At 50.0% G+C, this 12,992-nt stretch overlaps 5 protein-coding genes across 5 annotated transcripts; 3 read left to right on the top strand and 2 right to left on the bottom strand.

Annotated features, from left to right (window-relative positions):
• Window positions 1-1,007: 1,007 nt before the first annotated feature.
• On the top strand, window positions 1,008-1,835 carry CDV56_102024 (KxDL motif-containing protein; the record flags this gene model as incomplete). Its single annotated transcript, XM_026755643.1, has 3 exons — window positions 1,008-1,312; window positions 1,388-1,540; window positions 1,751-1,835. The coding sequence occupies 3 exons, from the start codon at window positions 1,008-1,010 to the stop codon at window positions 1,833-1,835; spliced, it is 543 nt and encodes a 180-aa protein (XP_026616959.1).
• A 2,388-nt stretch (window positions 1,836-4,223) lies between these two features.
• Window positions 4,224-6,861, bottom strand: CDV56_101326 (AAA family ATPase SEC18; the record flags this gene model as incomplete). Its single annotated transcript, XM_026754945.1, has 3 exons — window positions 4,224-6,080; window positions 6,132-6,444; window positions 6,500-6,861. The coding sequence occupies 3 exons, from the start codon at window positions 6,859-6,861 to the stop codon at window positions 4,224-4,226; spliced, it is 2,532 nt and encodes an 843-aa protein (XP_026616958.1).
• A 566-nt stretch (window positions 6,862-7,427) lies between these two features.
• On the top strand, window positions 7,428-8,613 carry CDV56_101056 (uncharacterized protein; the record flags this gene model as incomplete). Its single annotated transcript, XM_026754675.1, has 3 exons — window positions 7,428-7,435; window positions 7,499-8,329; window positions 8,382-8,613. The coding sequence occupies 3 exons, from the start codon at window positions 7,428-7,430 to the stop codon at window positions 8,611-8,613; spliced, it is 1,071 nt and encodes a 356-aa protein (XP_026616957.1).
• A 197-nt stretch (window positions 8,614-8,810) lies between these two features.
• Window positions 8,811-10,680, bottom strand: CDV56_100740 (protein arginine methyltransferase RmtB; the record flags this gene model as incomplete). The annotated part of the gene is made up of 4 exons (XM_026754359.1): window positions 8,811-9,561; window positions 9,617-9,854; window positions 9,916-10,326; window positions 10,443-10,680. 4 exons carry the CDS (start codon window positions 10,678-10,680, stop codon window positions 8,811-8,813), a joined length of 1,638 nt encoding a protein of 545 aa, XP_026616956.1.
• A 570-nt stretch (window positions 10,681-11,250) lies between these two features.
• CDV56_100424 (Mo25 family protein) lies at window positions 11,251-12,710 on the top strand (the record flags this gene model as incomplete). The annotated part of the gene is made up of 5 exons (XM_026754043.1): window positions 11,251-11,352; window positions 11,409-11,490; window positions 11,581-12,056; window positions 12,127-12,396; window positions 12,471-12,710. 5 exons carry the CDS (start codon window positions 11,251-11,253, stop codon window positions 12,708-12,710), a joined length of 1,170 nt encoding a protein of 389 aa, XP_026616955.1.
• Window positions 12,711-12,992: the final 282 nt, after the last annotated feature.

Below are 12,992 nucleotides of genomic sequence, written 5' to 3'. Positions count from 1 at the left end.
TCGACATCCATGTTGTTTCTTCCAGCCACCCAGCCTCTTGATTTTGATGCAATATGAGAAGTCAATGACTGAGAAAATGGAAAACGGACAGAACCGGTGTATTCTTTTATTAAAGCGAAGAGAAGAACGAGGAAGAGATATCGAATGGCAGTAAGAAGACCCGGCAGGAAGATGAAGGGCTAAAAAAAAGGTGGGAAGAAATTAGTTGGAGCTTCCGCTGACACGGGAATTGGCATCTTTATAACCTCAAGTCACTCTTCACCCAGGCCTGCACTCCACTGTCTCCATTACAGCCCAAGACACACCGCGGAAAATTGATTATCATAGAAATTCAATGCCCGATTGTATCGTTGCCACAGACAAGCGGAAGGTGATCCGTATGGAGGAGCATTAGGAGGGCTGGACCAGTCTCCGTGTATCGGAATCTCCTCTCTTGAGTTTCGTCTTTCCACCCCAAGCGGGGTCGTTTCGGGAACAGGAGCGAATTGGCGGCCAGAGATTGAGTAACAGGCGGAATTGGGAGGTTAGGATTGGGGGAAGAAGAAGAGTTGGGAGGTCGAAGGTTGAGGGGGGAAAGGAGAAGAGATTCCCGAAAGGGACAAATGCCTGGAAACTCCAATCCGCCATCACATCATCCTCGACCTCTCCCCACCCCCCCTTTCCCCCTTTCTCCGTGAGCAATGGACTTCCTCAATGGATCTTCCGCCGGATGGATGACCTTCCGTCAAGGGCTATAAATACCCTCAGCTTTTCTTTCATCATGGATCTTCCTTCTTCTTCCCTTTCCATTCCTTCACGCCAGGTCCTATCCTCAACCCAAGCTTGACCATTCTCCTCCCTCATCTCAGTCATATCACATTGCTACACATCTTCCCCCTCTGAGCACATAGAGTTCCTCCTTGTGCATCAAGTATCCTTTGTGCTCGCCTCCGTGGTCGACTCCTCGCTGTCCTGTTCTGCGCAATCTTCAGTCAAACCTTCCCTCTTGAGCGACCCATCATATCAGAATGGCTACCCAGCGTTACCAGCCTGCTGCACTTCCCATCAATGTGCCATCAAAAGCACCGGCTCCGGCCAGCCTCTTTCCTATCAGTCGCATTTCCGGATCACCCCCAGACATTTCTGACACTAGCACCACCACGGGAAGTCGTGTCTCTGGTTTCAGTTATGGCAGCGGAGCTCTCAGCGGCGACTATGAGTCAAGCTCGGCATCTTATTCGGGAATCGACGTCGTGGAAGTCCTGAGTGACCGTATGCAGGATGTTTTCGACCCGACTCCATTGGATCGAGGACTCGCGAAGCAGGCGCAAACGTGAGTATAAGTCGACATAGAACTCATTTGCGTCCGATTTGCAAATAGTCGGTGCTGATATCGTTTATACAACAGATCCGGCCAGCTCAATGCAAAGCAGCGAGAGCTTCTCGAATTACAAGCCCTCGCTCAGCGCCGTCTCAAGGGCGTCCGCGCCAACTTTTCAGAGGGAATCAAGATTGCTCGAGAGACCAAGAGTGACCTTGAGTGGACTCAAAAACGTGTGAAGTGAGTTTCCAGCCATTTTCTCCCTGTTGGCTCTTCCATGCGTTATGATCGTCGTTGGTTTCCGCTCCGCCCACGCGGATTCGATTTCCGCCGCGCTCCGCCGTTGTGCATATTCTTGGCAGGGGCAGAATGGCCAGGATCAAGATGCATTTCGGGAAGTCAGTATCTATGGTGTTTTATAGAGAATGCTGACAGAAACTGTGTTCCTAGTGCGTTAAAAACCAAGGCGGAGAAGGCATATCCTGAGGAGTACCGACGAGCGGCGAAGAAATACACCTTTGACGATGAAAACTAGCTGTGTATATGGCGCCTATGATCTTGGATAACTCGAATTTTGACGACAGTGACGACTTTGGGTTCAGAATTGGATGACTGGGTAGGAATGGGATCGGCGCGGTTGCTTTCTTTTTTTTCGAATCTGGGAATTTTGTTGTCAATATGCGTCCTGGGAGGTATATATGTCTTGTGGGTTTGACCACTCTATTGTATATTCAAGGTTTACCACTTGAACGGACTTGTCATTCTGCGCTGACAGTTTCATCTGCCCCTTGGTTGATCCGGATGCTGGAGATTTATACTGACAACCGCAGTGGCTGGAAATGCACCTGGCCAGGCCCCAAATGAACGAATAATCAAAATCTCACAATTTGCCACACAGAAGATGGCAAATGCAAGCTTCAGCCGTTGCCTCTCCAGGGAGGGGATACCGCAACGGACGGAAAGGGCAGGCTTTGCGATCAGGCTATTTCAGTGCCCAAAGAGGGTTGTCGCGAGCTGGTCCACATTCCGGACGCCCTGCGGCCTTAATATCCAGATAAAAAGGCAAAGGCATGACTGTCAAGACCCGCACAACCATCAAGGTCTCCTTCCTGACATTCCGCACGGATCAAGATCATGGGATGCGCCAGGGACAACGACCCCCTCTATTCCGCCGACTCCACTTCCGCCAGCGGACGTATTCGCACCGCCTGTCTCCGCTCCGCCGTCCTTTTTCGGATCGTTCTCCTTGCCGCTTTTGCGGGAGGACGAGCCCAAGGACAAGGTGCGTGCGGCCCTAAGGCACACAAGGACACTTTGGGCATCAAAAATACGCCTCGGACGCGTTTGGAGGAGCGCATCACAGGCGCGTAGATACAGCAATCATTAATTCGCTTGCTGGTTGTAGCAACCATTGGTGCCGGATGAAGTTGTAGAGCTTGTTCTTGAGACGTCCGTAGTCAGGTTCTGAGTCTGGCTAAGGTGTAGATGGAAAACGCGCGGTTTTCTCTCGCGTAGAAGAGTAGTCCATGGTTTCTGTACGCGTCAGTTGTAGCTATGTGAATTACCTAGTAGTCAGGAAGGATGCGAGCGATGGATCCAGGGAAAGGTCCACGGTCAGATGTCCAGGCATGTCACTTGACCAGGAGGAAACATGTGAGGAATTCACCTCTAGACAGTAAAAAGGATTAATGGGAATATCATGTAAATGATGCAATAGAGCACATAAGACCCTAAATTAAGTTTACGTATCAATAGTCAACTGGACTAGTAGAATGTGATGTGACTAGTTGATATAAAGTGGATGGTGATAATGTGATTACCCCTGAATCAGGATGACCTGAAACCGGAAGACCACTACGGAGTATGACTCTTGCGAAATAGTCACGGACGTGAATAGATCCTCTCAAGACATTGTCGAACGCGATGTGCCAGGATTGAATAATTAATTATCATATCCTATGCTCGCAGCTCAAGGTCAGACTGTTGTTTCCGAAGCATTCGATGTGTATATTCCGATCTAAAAGGCGTGTTCTTATATTGGACTCCGTTGGCCCATCTCGATCCTCATTCCCTGTAAAGAACAAGACCCACAGAGCGTCAGAATGATAGGTATCTCAAGTGTGAGTTCTAGTAGGAAGATCCGTATTCTCTTCCTCAAGCTTTCCCTCTTGACCCATACACTCGTTGAATGTAGCAAACATCATCTCCTTAACAGACAGAGCATCCATCGCTCCTCAAGCTCCGTCAAGGCATACATATGCGTCCTGGAACAGTGAGACGTCCAGGGAAGCTGCAGCCAGGTCCCGGTAATTCTTTCGCCTTGATGCGAGAGATAGAGAAGTATTGTTGACAGCAGCTCATCCTCTCTCAGCGCGTTCCCTTGCCAAATCCTACTAGCACCAGGTTCGATTCGTGTCGTTATCCACCGGAGTCATCCAATCAATAAACAATGGGTAGTGCCATGCAGCTTAAAAAGCACAAAGGAGATCGCAGCGCCTCTATCCTTCAGGTAATCCCTTCGATCAAGGCTTTCTTACGGGTTTCTCAGCTCAGCCAGTAGATTTCCTGCACGATGCATTGATGGAAGGAATGGAAAACATCTAAACCGAGGACAGATGAATATCTGAGATGGAGGTGCCAGGGATGTTACTGCCTTGAAATATGGAGTACCCCTTAGGGATCCCCCTCAGCCGGTGCATGGTCTTCAGACCGGAGTAAATTGAGGTCCATGCTATGTTGGACAGTATATTTACATTGGTTGTCGGCATCACCATTTGAGCAATTTGGTGAGGCTCGTTGAGGGATAATATTGTTCTGTACATGTCACCTCCCAAAGCTATGATAATCTTTACTATGTATAAAAGTGATTATGAACGATATACAACGAGCCACCGCATCAGAAAGCAAAAGTCTATTGGAAGGTTCACTCTTCAATTGCCCGGTTGATGACGCGGACAAAACGGCCCACCTTGTCAGGGTCCTGCTTGGCCGTTTCAATACCCAAAAGCACTTTCTTAACGCCAACACCTATAGTTCTATCTTCGGTGATGCCACCAACTTCTCCCAAGGCCTGCTCAATCTCGGCGGCATCAAATGCTCCGGACTGCTCCATGATATAACGCAGCTCATCATACGTCATCACGTTGGGAACCATGATATCTGAGTTGAACGAGTTGTAAATGTCCAACTGTTTGAGCACAGCGCGCTCCGTTGTGGTGGCAAGGACCAGCAGTCGTCGGCCTTTGGTAGGCTGTTTTCTCAGGAAGACCATCAAGGTCTGAAGGATAGTGTTGCTGAACCGAGGACCGATGGGGACCCAATCGATGATTCTCTCAATATTGTCAACGACAACGACACTTGTACGACTCTTGTAAGCATCATCAAAAATCTTGCTGATGTACTGAACTCTGGCCATTTCGCTAAAGCCGACCATATCCTCAGGGCTAATCAGCTTGATGAAGGGGAAACCGGAATCAATCGCGATTCGAGCGGCCAGAGCAGTCTTTCCACTGGCGGTGGGACCATGCAACAGAACAGAAAAGAGGGGCGAGGACTCAGCATTGCTGACTTGCTTCACGAAAAGCTCTCCTTCTTTCAGGATTTCGTTAATTGTAGGGGAGTAATGGATGATGCCGTATTGGATACGGCTCGAGAGCTCTTCCTCTGACACACCAAAGGCGGGTTGGACTTCATCCAGCGCATGGTGGAAATCGGCTCTGTTGACCTTCATGTTTACGACATCCTCACTGATGCCGGCCATGGTACCGACCTTGACATGCCGGGTAAAAGCAAACGACGACGCAGACTTGACAAGACCAGCAATTTCGGCGCCAGAGAAGTTCTTAGTAAGTAGCGCGAGCTCGGCCAGGTCGACGTCTGTATCCATGACATTGTTGTCCCTCATCTTCTGGGTGTGGATCTTCAAAATCTGAGTACGTCCCTTCTCATCCGGAAGAGAAATCTCCATGTGCACTTCGAGACGACCCGGCCGTAACAGAGCTTCATCAATCATGTCCTTTCGGTTGGTCATACCGATCAGGAGGATATTGTTCAGCTGGTCAACACCGTCCAGTTTCGACAGCAGCTGGTTGACCACGCTGTCCCCAACGCCTGTGCCACCACCTGCTCCGCTGCCACGTTGCTTACACACAGCATCCAGCTCGTCGAAGATAATGATATGGAGCCCACTCTCCTCGCCTTTTTCCTTATATTCCTTTTCTGCATCGGCAAACAGCTTTCGAATGTTCTCCTCCGACTGACCGACAAACTTGTTTAACACTTCTGGACCGTTGATGACCTTGGGCTCCCTCGCGTTCAGCATTTTTCCAATCTGCCGCGCGATCAAGGTCTTACCCGTTCCGGGGGGACCGTAAAGCAGAATACCCTTCACGTGCTGAATACCAAGCTTTTCGACCAAACCAGGAGGGAAGATACGAGATGCAAACGCACGACGGAAGATTGTACTGAACTCCGCGTCAAGACCTCCGATTCCCATATCTTCGAACTTGAAGTCGGGTGTGATAATAGAGTTTGCCGCGGGGCGACGATTCGATGGCTTCAAGTTGATACCGGTGCGGGCATCCTTGAAGAAAGTAATCTGAGTGTGCCTTGTCAAGATACCTCTCGCGGCGGGGTCCGTCTCTGTGCTTCCAGCAGCAGCTCCAGCTTTCTCCGATGTAAGATCGACCCGCTGAACGGTCTTGACGGTCAGGAGCAGCGGTATGCTCTTATGATCCATCAAGATCTTCTGGCCCGGAGAGAAGATCTGGTTCTCAAAGTTCTAGAGAAAGTCAGTACTGTGCGAAAATCACCGATTCAAACGAGTATTTACCTTGATCACGGCGTTTCCTAACTCATCTTGGTCGTACGGAGTCTCGACCCTCTTTTTCCCAGCAAAGCCGACTTCAATATCTGTTGATCCGAGATAGGCTTGTCCACCCTGACTGAACGGATCGTATATCTGAGCCTTGACTGAATCTGTAAAAGCAACGCCCGCCCATGTCCGCTGGGGATCCGACATGCTGATATGTCCAGGAGGGAAACCATCGAGAGGACGAGCAGAAAAGACATAGAGATCGTTCACAAGGAGTAAAAGGTCAAGTCCGTCGCGCGAGGGCGGGAAGTCCTGTGTTGAGACGGCAACCCTGCTTGTTGTTAGCTTGGTTCTCTCAGAAACCGAATTTCACATCCAAAACTTACAGGTTCCCGAATGTATATGTGTTGTCAGGACTCTTCGCAGGTCGTAGCGTCCATACCTGAGCTGACGCACCGGGCGTCCTGCCCCCTACTGGGTTTCTTGAAGGCATCTGCGAGTAACCTGGTCTGGGTGGTGGAGTTCCATAACCTCTTGAATTATTATACGCATCAGTCATCTGAACATCGTGGTCAAACTGATGCGGCGATTGTCCATACCCTGCGCCACTGATCGGCGAATGGCCAGTATCATACCCATCTCTTCGTGGAAGTGGGGGACCTCCTTGACCAGGACTCGCATTGCCTCGAGAGGAGGGGCGACCTGAGAAAGGATTCGGTACGGAGGGATAGTTGTTACGATTGAACATGTTGGTTCTAGTAAAGGTGGGACATTCGAGAATGATTTGATGAGGCGATGGTTGCGAGCCTGTTGTTGAGGGGCGCAGTGGACGATGAGACGCAAGTGTTGGTATAGGAACAGGAGTAGGTGAATGTGATTGAAGCTTGCGGCGATCGTCAGAATAGCCTAGTTTATGTGATGGAAATTGTATGAGTGTTGGTAGAAACCGGAGATGATATGTATTGAAAAGACTGATCGAGGAGTAGAAGAAGTAGGAGACTTGATCAACTTATGGAGAAAGATTACTCCGTAAGAGGCATGTGTATAACGTGGCGGGGAGATCGAGGAAGTTGGAGACAAGTCCGGAGAATAGATACCTGAGGCAGAATTGCTGACTTGCCGGTGCTCCCATAATTAGCCACATCGGCCCGTGGAGCTCCGTTCTCGCCGATCGGTGTGGCGTAAGCTAATGATGATCCACCCTTATCACCTTGGGAGATCTCCGGCAACTCGTCAACTCTTCGGTAGTGTCACAGGCAGTTCGCTTGTGTTGATGCTACGCGACGCGGTGCTCGCAGAGTACTTCGATACATCATGCCTCTGTGAGTTCACTCTGAATTTGTTCTCATGCAATTCTGGCCAACTCATACTGATGCATTGAGCAGTCACCTCCTGGGCAAGAAGTCATGGAACGTCTACAATCCCGAGAATATCGCCCGTGTACGGCGTGACGAGGCTCAGGCCAAGGCTCGGGAGGAGGAAGAGGAACGTCGTATGCAAGAAATCGATGCTGAGCGCAGAATTCAAATCCTCCGTGGCGAACGACCCTCTACCCCACCACCCCCGCTGTCTGCTCCGTCCGATACGCGACGCGACAGAACCCATGGAGAGGATGCTGGAAGATACAAAAAGCGGAGGCGACTGGCAGGTGAAAATGATACGGATTGCGATATCAGACTCGCGAGAGAAGATGCTCAGTTGATGCTGGCGAAAAGGGAGGAGCTCGCTGTGTCCAGGACCAGCGATGCGCCGCTTTTAGACAGTACGGGGCATATCAATCTATTTCCTTCCGAGACAGCGCAGAAACCGGTAGAGAAGAATCAAGAGGCGGAGAAGGAGGCAGCTGACAAGAACCGGAGTTATGAGGACCAATATACGATGCGCTTCTCGAATGCGGCGGGGTATCGCCAGTCGGCTGGCCAAATGCCCTGGTACTCTTCCTCCGGTCACGATGTTTTAGCGCCTGATGCTATGCCTGAAAAAGACGTTTGGGGCAATGAAGATCCGATGAGACAGGAGAGGGAGAGGGCCCGGCTAGGTGTCAACGATCCACTTGCGGCGATGAAGAGGGGTGTTCGCCAGTTGAAGTCGGTCGAACTGGAAAGGAAGAAGTGGAACCAGGAGAGAAAGAGAGAATTGGATGCACTGAAAGCGGCAGAAAGACAACGGTCGCGTCATCGCAGGAGGAGATCAACGTCAAGATCAAGGGCGTCGGAGTCTGGGGATAGTCTTGAAGACTTCAGCCTTGACGCGCCTGACAAACATCAGGACAAGAAACCAAGGAGCTCACACCGACATCGCTCGCATCGCCGGGAAAGGAGTCACGATCGTTCTCGCGATCATTCCCGCAAGCGACATCGTCACTCCCATTCCCATTCGCACTCCCATTCGCACCGTCACCGTGATCACCATGACCACGACCGAGGGGACGTTCGCGAGACACAGTCACACAGACGCCATGTTTGACACCTTTCATTATGGAAGCTTGATCTTGATGTGAATCATACTTAATACTACTGATTACGACGTTTGATCCTCATCATAGCCACGGATGGCAGGGTCAATCATGGTTGCTTCACGAGATATGCATTTGTTTTTGGACTTGAGCGTCTCTCTATTCTGAGCGGTATATTGGTACCAACCAAGCATGAATCATGAATTACAATATAGACAGAACTTTTGATGAAGCGCCATAACTCATTGGAGCGCCCATTTTTGGGCCCCGTGCTCGCCCGCTTGCGTATCCCACTCGATGGTGATGTCCAGCGAGCGCGACCCTTCTTCTTTCTTCTGATAACCGACCTTGCCGGCGATAGTCTGACCCTTCTTTAGGGCCACTCCCTTCTTTCTCTCGCGATCGATCAGGAGAACACCCTGTTGCCAATGCGTCTCTGGTCCGTCAGGGCCTGTAGTGAAGGCGACGAAACCCTGTTTCTGCATTTCCGAAGGAACGGCGTCCTTCGGGACAGTAGAATCCCTGGAGGGCATGAAGAAAATATCGAACCAGATAGCGAAACCGTCAAGGGCTTCAATATCTTCCTTCAGAGTAACCTGGAACTCCTTCAGGAACGAGAGCTCCTCCACGGTGATGGTGTGCAACGGCAGTTCTAGGAAAACATCGGAATCACCAGGAATTGCCGCAGGCTGCACGCTACGAACAAGCGCGTCGTCGTAGATGTTCTTGCGCATGCTGCCCATCTTGAAGCCGTACACATCGTCCCAAAATGCGATGTGCGACGAGATGAACTCGGAATCGGCGAACGGCGCAATACGTATGGTGGCGTCCGAGGGCACCATCAGTCCTCCTGGAGCGAGATAGCGATCTCTGGCGTAGATGACCGAATCGAACATGGCCTCGAATAGAAGGCAGTAGCCCATCCATTCGGAGACGATAATGTCGACCTGGGAAACAGGCAGAGTGACTTCCTCAATCTTGCCACGGATGCATCTGATTCAATGTTAAATTCCGCTAGGTGAAAATATGACGGAGCAGAAATACGTACGTGATCACATCGCCGAAGCCGTTGGCGTAGATGATTTCCTTGGCTCTGTCGATGATATTGGAATTGTCGACTGAGATGACCTTCTTGGCACCAGCTTTGGCGCAGAACATGGAGAGAATGCCAGTTCCGCACCCGACATCTAAGACGACCTTGTCCTTGAAAAGGTGCTTGTTGTCGTAAATGAAATCCCGGTAGGAGTCAGTACGGACAGCGTCCTTGAGCATGGACTCGTGAATGGCTTCAAATATATATCAGTTAGAGCAAGGCAATGTGGGTCGACAGACCAGGGGAGGACTGACTATTGTACGAGTAAGAGACGAAGTAATCCGAGTCTGCCTCTTCAATCTTGCTCATCTTCTTGCCGGACGGGCCGCTGGGCGATGATCCCAACTTCTCATCTTCCTTCGACAACTGTTCTTCCATGGACTTTTGCACAGCCATTCTATACTCAGTGAACTGGCTCTGGAGGCGTTCAAGATCCTCCTGCAGCTCGATCACGCGGCGCTCTGCCTCAGTGGCACTGGCTGTAGCGGATTCTTCATCTTCGATGTCATCCAGGCTATACAAAAGGGCGTCATCTTCAAGGACCGGCTTCAAGTAAACCTCGTCCTCAAACTTATCCTTCGAAGAGACATCCGGGGTCATGTTCCCAGCTTTGACTTGAGACCGGACATAGTTGACCAATTTGATAGTACCGAGGAAATCCAAGTCTGATGTGGAACGTAACAAGTTAGCTAGGGTTACTCGCAAATAAGCATGATTATGCCCATATTAGGAGCATCAGAACAATAATGAAAACCCAAGGCCAACGATCGATATCACACACCAAAGTCCTTTCGAATCTTCCGCAAGTCAAAGCCATGCTTGTCTTTAGACTCCCGCAGCATAGACTGTACATCTGGGTAGACCTTATCGGTAAAGAGCCCAATCACAGGCTGTGTCTCGTCATCAGGCTCAACATCTTCCCATCCCTCTTCGTTGCTGATATCCGAATCGTCTGAGGAAGTTGTTGAGAGGGCATCTTGGTCCCTCAGGGGACGGTCTGAGGGAATTGTGGCAGACATTGACTCTATTGAAATCTTGACAACGGCAATTCGAATTTTCGGGCTCCTAATTCCCAGAATTTTCGATTATTTCGACGAAATCGTGGCGATCAATGGACCATGCAAATATATGGATGGAGGGGTTCAAGCAATTGAGGGGACCAAAATCGGAAAAAAGAAAAAAAAAAAAATTGAGTTATCACAGAACCCGCTGGTTGCCCCGCCCAATGCTGGCTACGTACTTTGTTTATCGGCTCTCCGCCTGACAACAGCTCATCCCGTCAGACCGATAGGGCAGATAACAAGTGGGAGCTGAGACGAACCTCATTATCATCAGCATCATCGTCATCACCCACCACCATCTCCATCTTCATCTTCATCTCTATCTCTTTTCTCCTTGTACAGGCTCACCGCTTCCTTCAGTGGAGACAGAGCAAGTGTTGTATGTTGCCCTTCTTCTGCTAGGGATCAATTGCTTTGCCCTGCATCTTTCACATGTACTGAATAGCTCATTGTCTCCCTTCCTTTCTTTGTTTTCTCTACATCAAGCTTTCCTGTCCAATACATATCACATTAGTTATATTAACAAAAATGGCTTTCCTCTGGCGCAATCGACCACGGCCGCCTTCTGACGTCGTCCGAACAATCAAGGAGCTATTGTTAAGACTCGGGGAAGCTCCAGCAGCTGCCAAGGTCAGTCTCACAAGTCCCTTTGCTTTGTTTATGCCATATACTCTACGAACCTGCAGCTTGCTGACAGCTCCATAAAGGTCGAAGATGACCTGGCGAAGCAACTTGCGCAAATGAAAGTGATCGTCCAAGGCACTCAAGGTTAGTGTAGTGCGCGTGCAGCATCGTCTCGCCGCATCGGTACATGTTATGAAAGAGTAAGGTTGTTATGCTGACTGCAGTCTGCTTTAGAAACTGAGACGACTCCGGAGCAAGTACATGCTCTGGTTCAAGCCACCGTCCACGAAGATTTGCTATACGAACTTGCCCGCAACCTTCGTCATCTTCCCTTTCAAGCCAGAAAAGATACGCAAACCATATTCTCTCATATCCTTCGTTTCCGACCCGCCCAGGCAAACAATGGCGACCCGCCAGTCATTTCTTATATTGTACACAATCGTCCGGAGATCATTGTCGAACTCTGTCGGGGATACGAATCACCCGAGAGCACAATGCCGTGTGGCGCCGTCCTGAGAGAAGCACTCAAATTCGACGTGTGTGCGGCCATCATCCTATACGATCAGTCCACCGAGGGTCAACAGGCGATCAGACTGACACAAGTCAATCCCGATATCCCCCAGAAAGGCGATGGCATCTTTTGGAGATTTTTCCATTGGATCGACAAGAGCAGCTTCGAAGTGAGCGCTGATTCCTTTACAACATTTAGGGTAAGCAATGCCTGTTGTGTTTGCTAGGAAATCCCTGCCAGGGTAGTCATATTGAATAACCATGGCATAGGACATTCTCACTCGTCACAAGAGTCTTGTGACCTCCTACCTTACAACCAACTTTGGTCTCTTTTTCTCCCGCTTCAATGCACTGATCCAATCGAGTTCCTATGTTACCAAGCGCCAGAGTATAAAGCTTCTTGGTGAGATTCTGTTGGATCGAGCCAACTACAGCGTGATGATGGCGTATGTTGAAAGCGGGGAGAATCTGAAACTCTGCATGCAATTGCTGAAAGACGATCGCAAAATGATTCAGTACGAAGGGTTCCACGTTTTCAAGGTATGATTCCGTATTGCTCTGGGGCGAACGATGGGCGGCAAGTCGGCGATTTGCTGATGAGGAATGCGGCATAGGTATTCGTCGCCAATCCTAACAAATCGGTCGCGGTGCAACGGATTCTCATCAACAATCGGGACCGTTTGTTGAAATTCTTGCCTAAATTCCTAATGGATCGCACGGATGACGACCAGTTCACGGACGAGAAGAGTTTCTTAGTCCGTCAAATCGAGCTGCTACCTCAGGAGCCCATTGAACCAGCACGGTCAGCGCAAGAGCCATCCAGATCGAGAATCAACACCGCCGCTGCGGCCTAGTGCATGGCCTTTTGTGAAATGACCCCTCTTGTTCTCCTTTGTCACTACAGCAGGACTGTTTGTATTGAACCAGCGCCCCGTATTGCATTGATGGCCTACTGGTATATGGCCTCCACGGAGTCATAGAGTGTGTTTCTGTATCTAGGACTCGGATAAAATGACGTCGACATGGATTACTACCGTGAACAGAAACGCCACAACAAAATAACAGGAAGAGAGAGAGAGAGAGAGACCTGGGCCAGTCCTTGCGTTAAGGAAGGATTGTCAAGGGCTTGCTCCCTT

The sequence above is a fragment of the Aspergillus thermomutatus genome (genome assembly GCF_002237265.1).
Source record: "Aspergillus thermomutatus strain HMR AF 39 chromosome Unknown NODE_31, whole genome shotgun sequence".
In the NCBI taxonomy this organism is placed as follows: Eukaryota; Fungi; Ascomycota; class Eurotiomycetes; order Eurotiales; family Aspergillaceae; genus Aspergillus; species Aspergillus thermomutatus.
The sequence above is the reverse complement of the archived record's forward strand: the minus strand, read 5'-3'. Positions and strand labels throughout refer to the sequence as shown.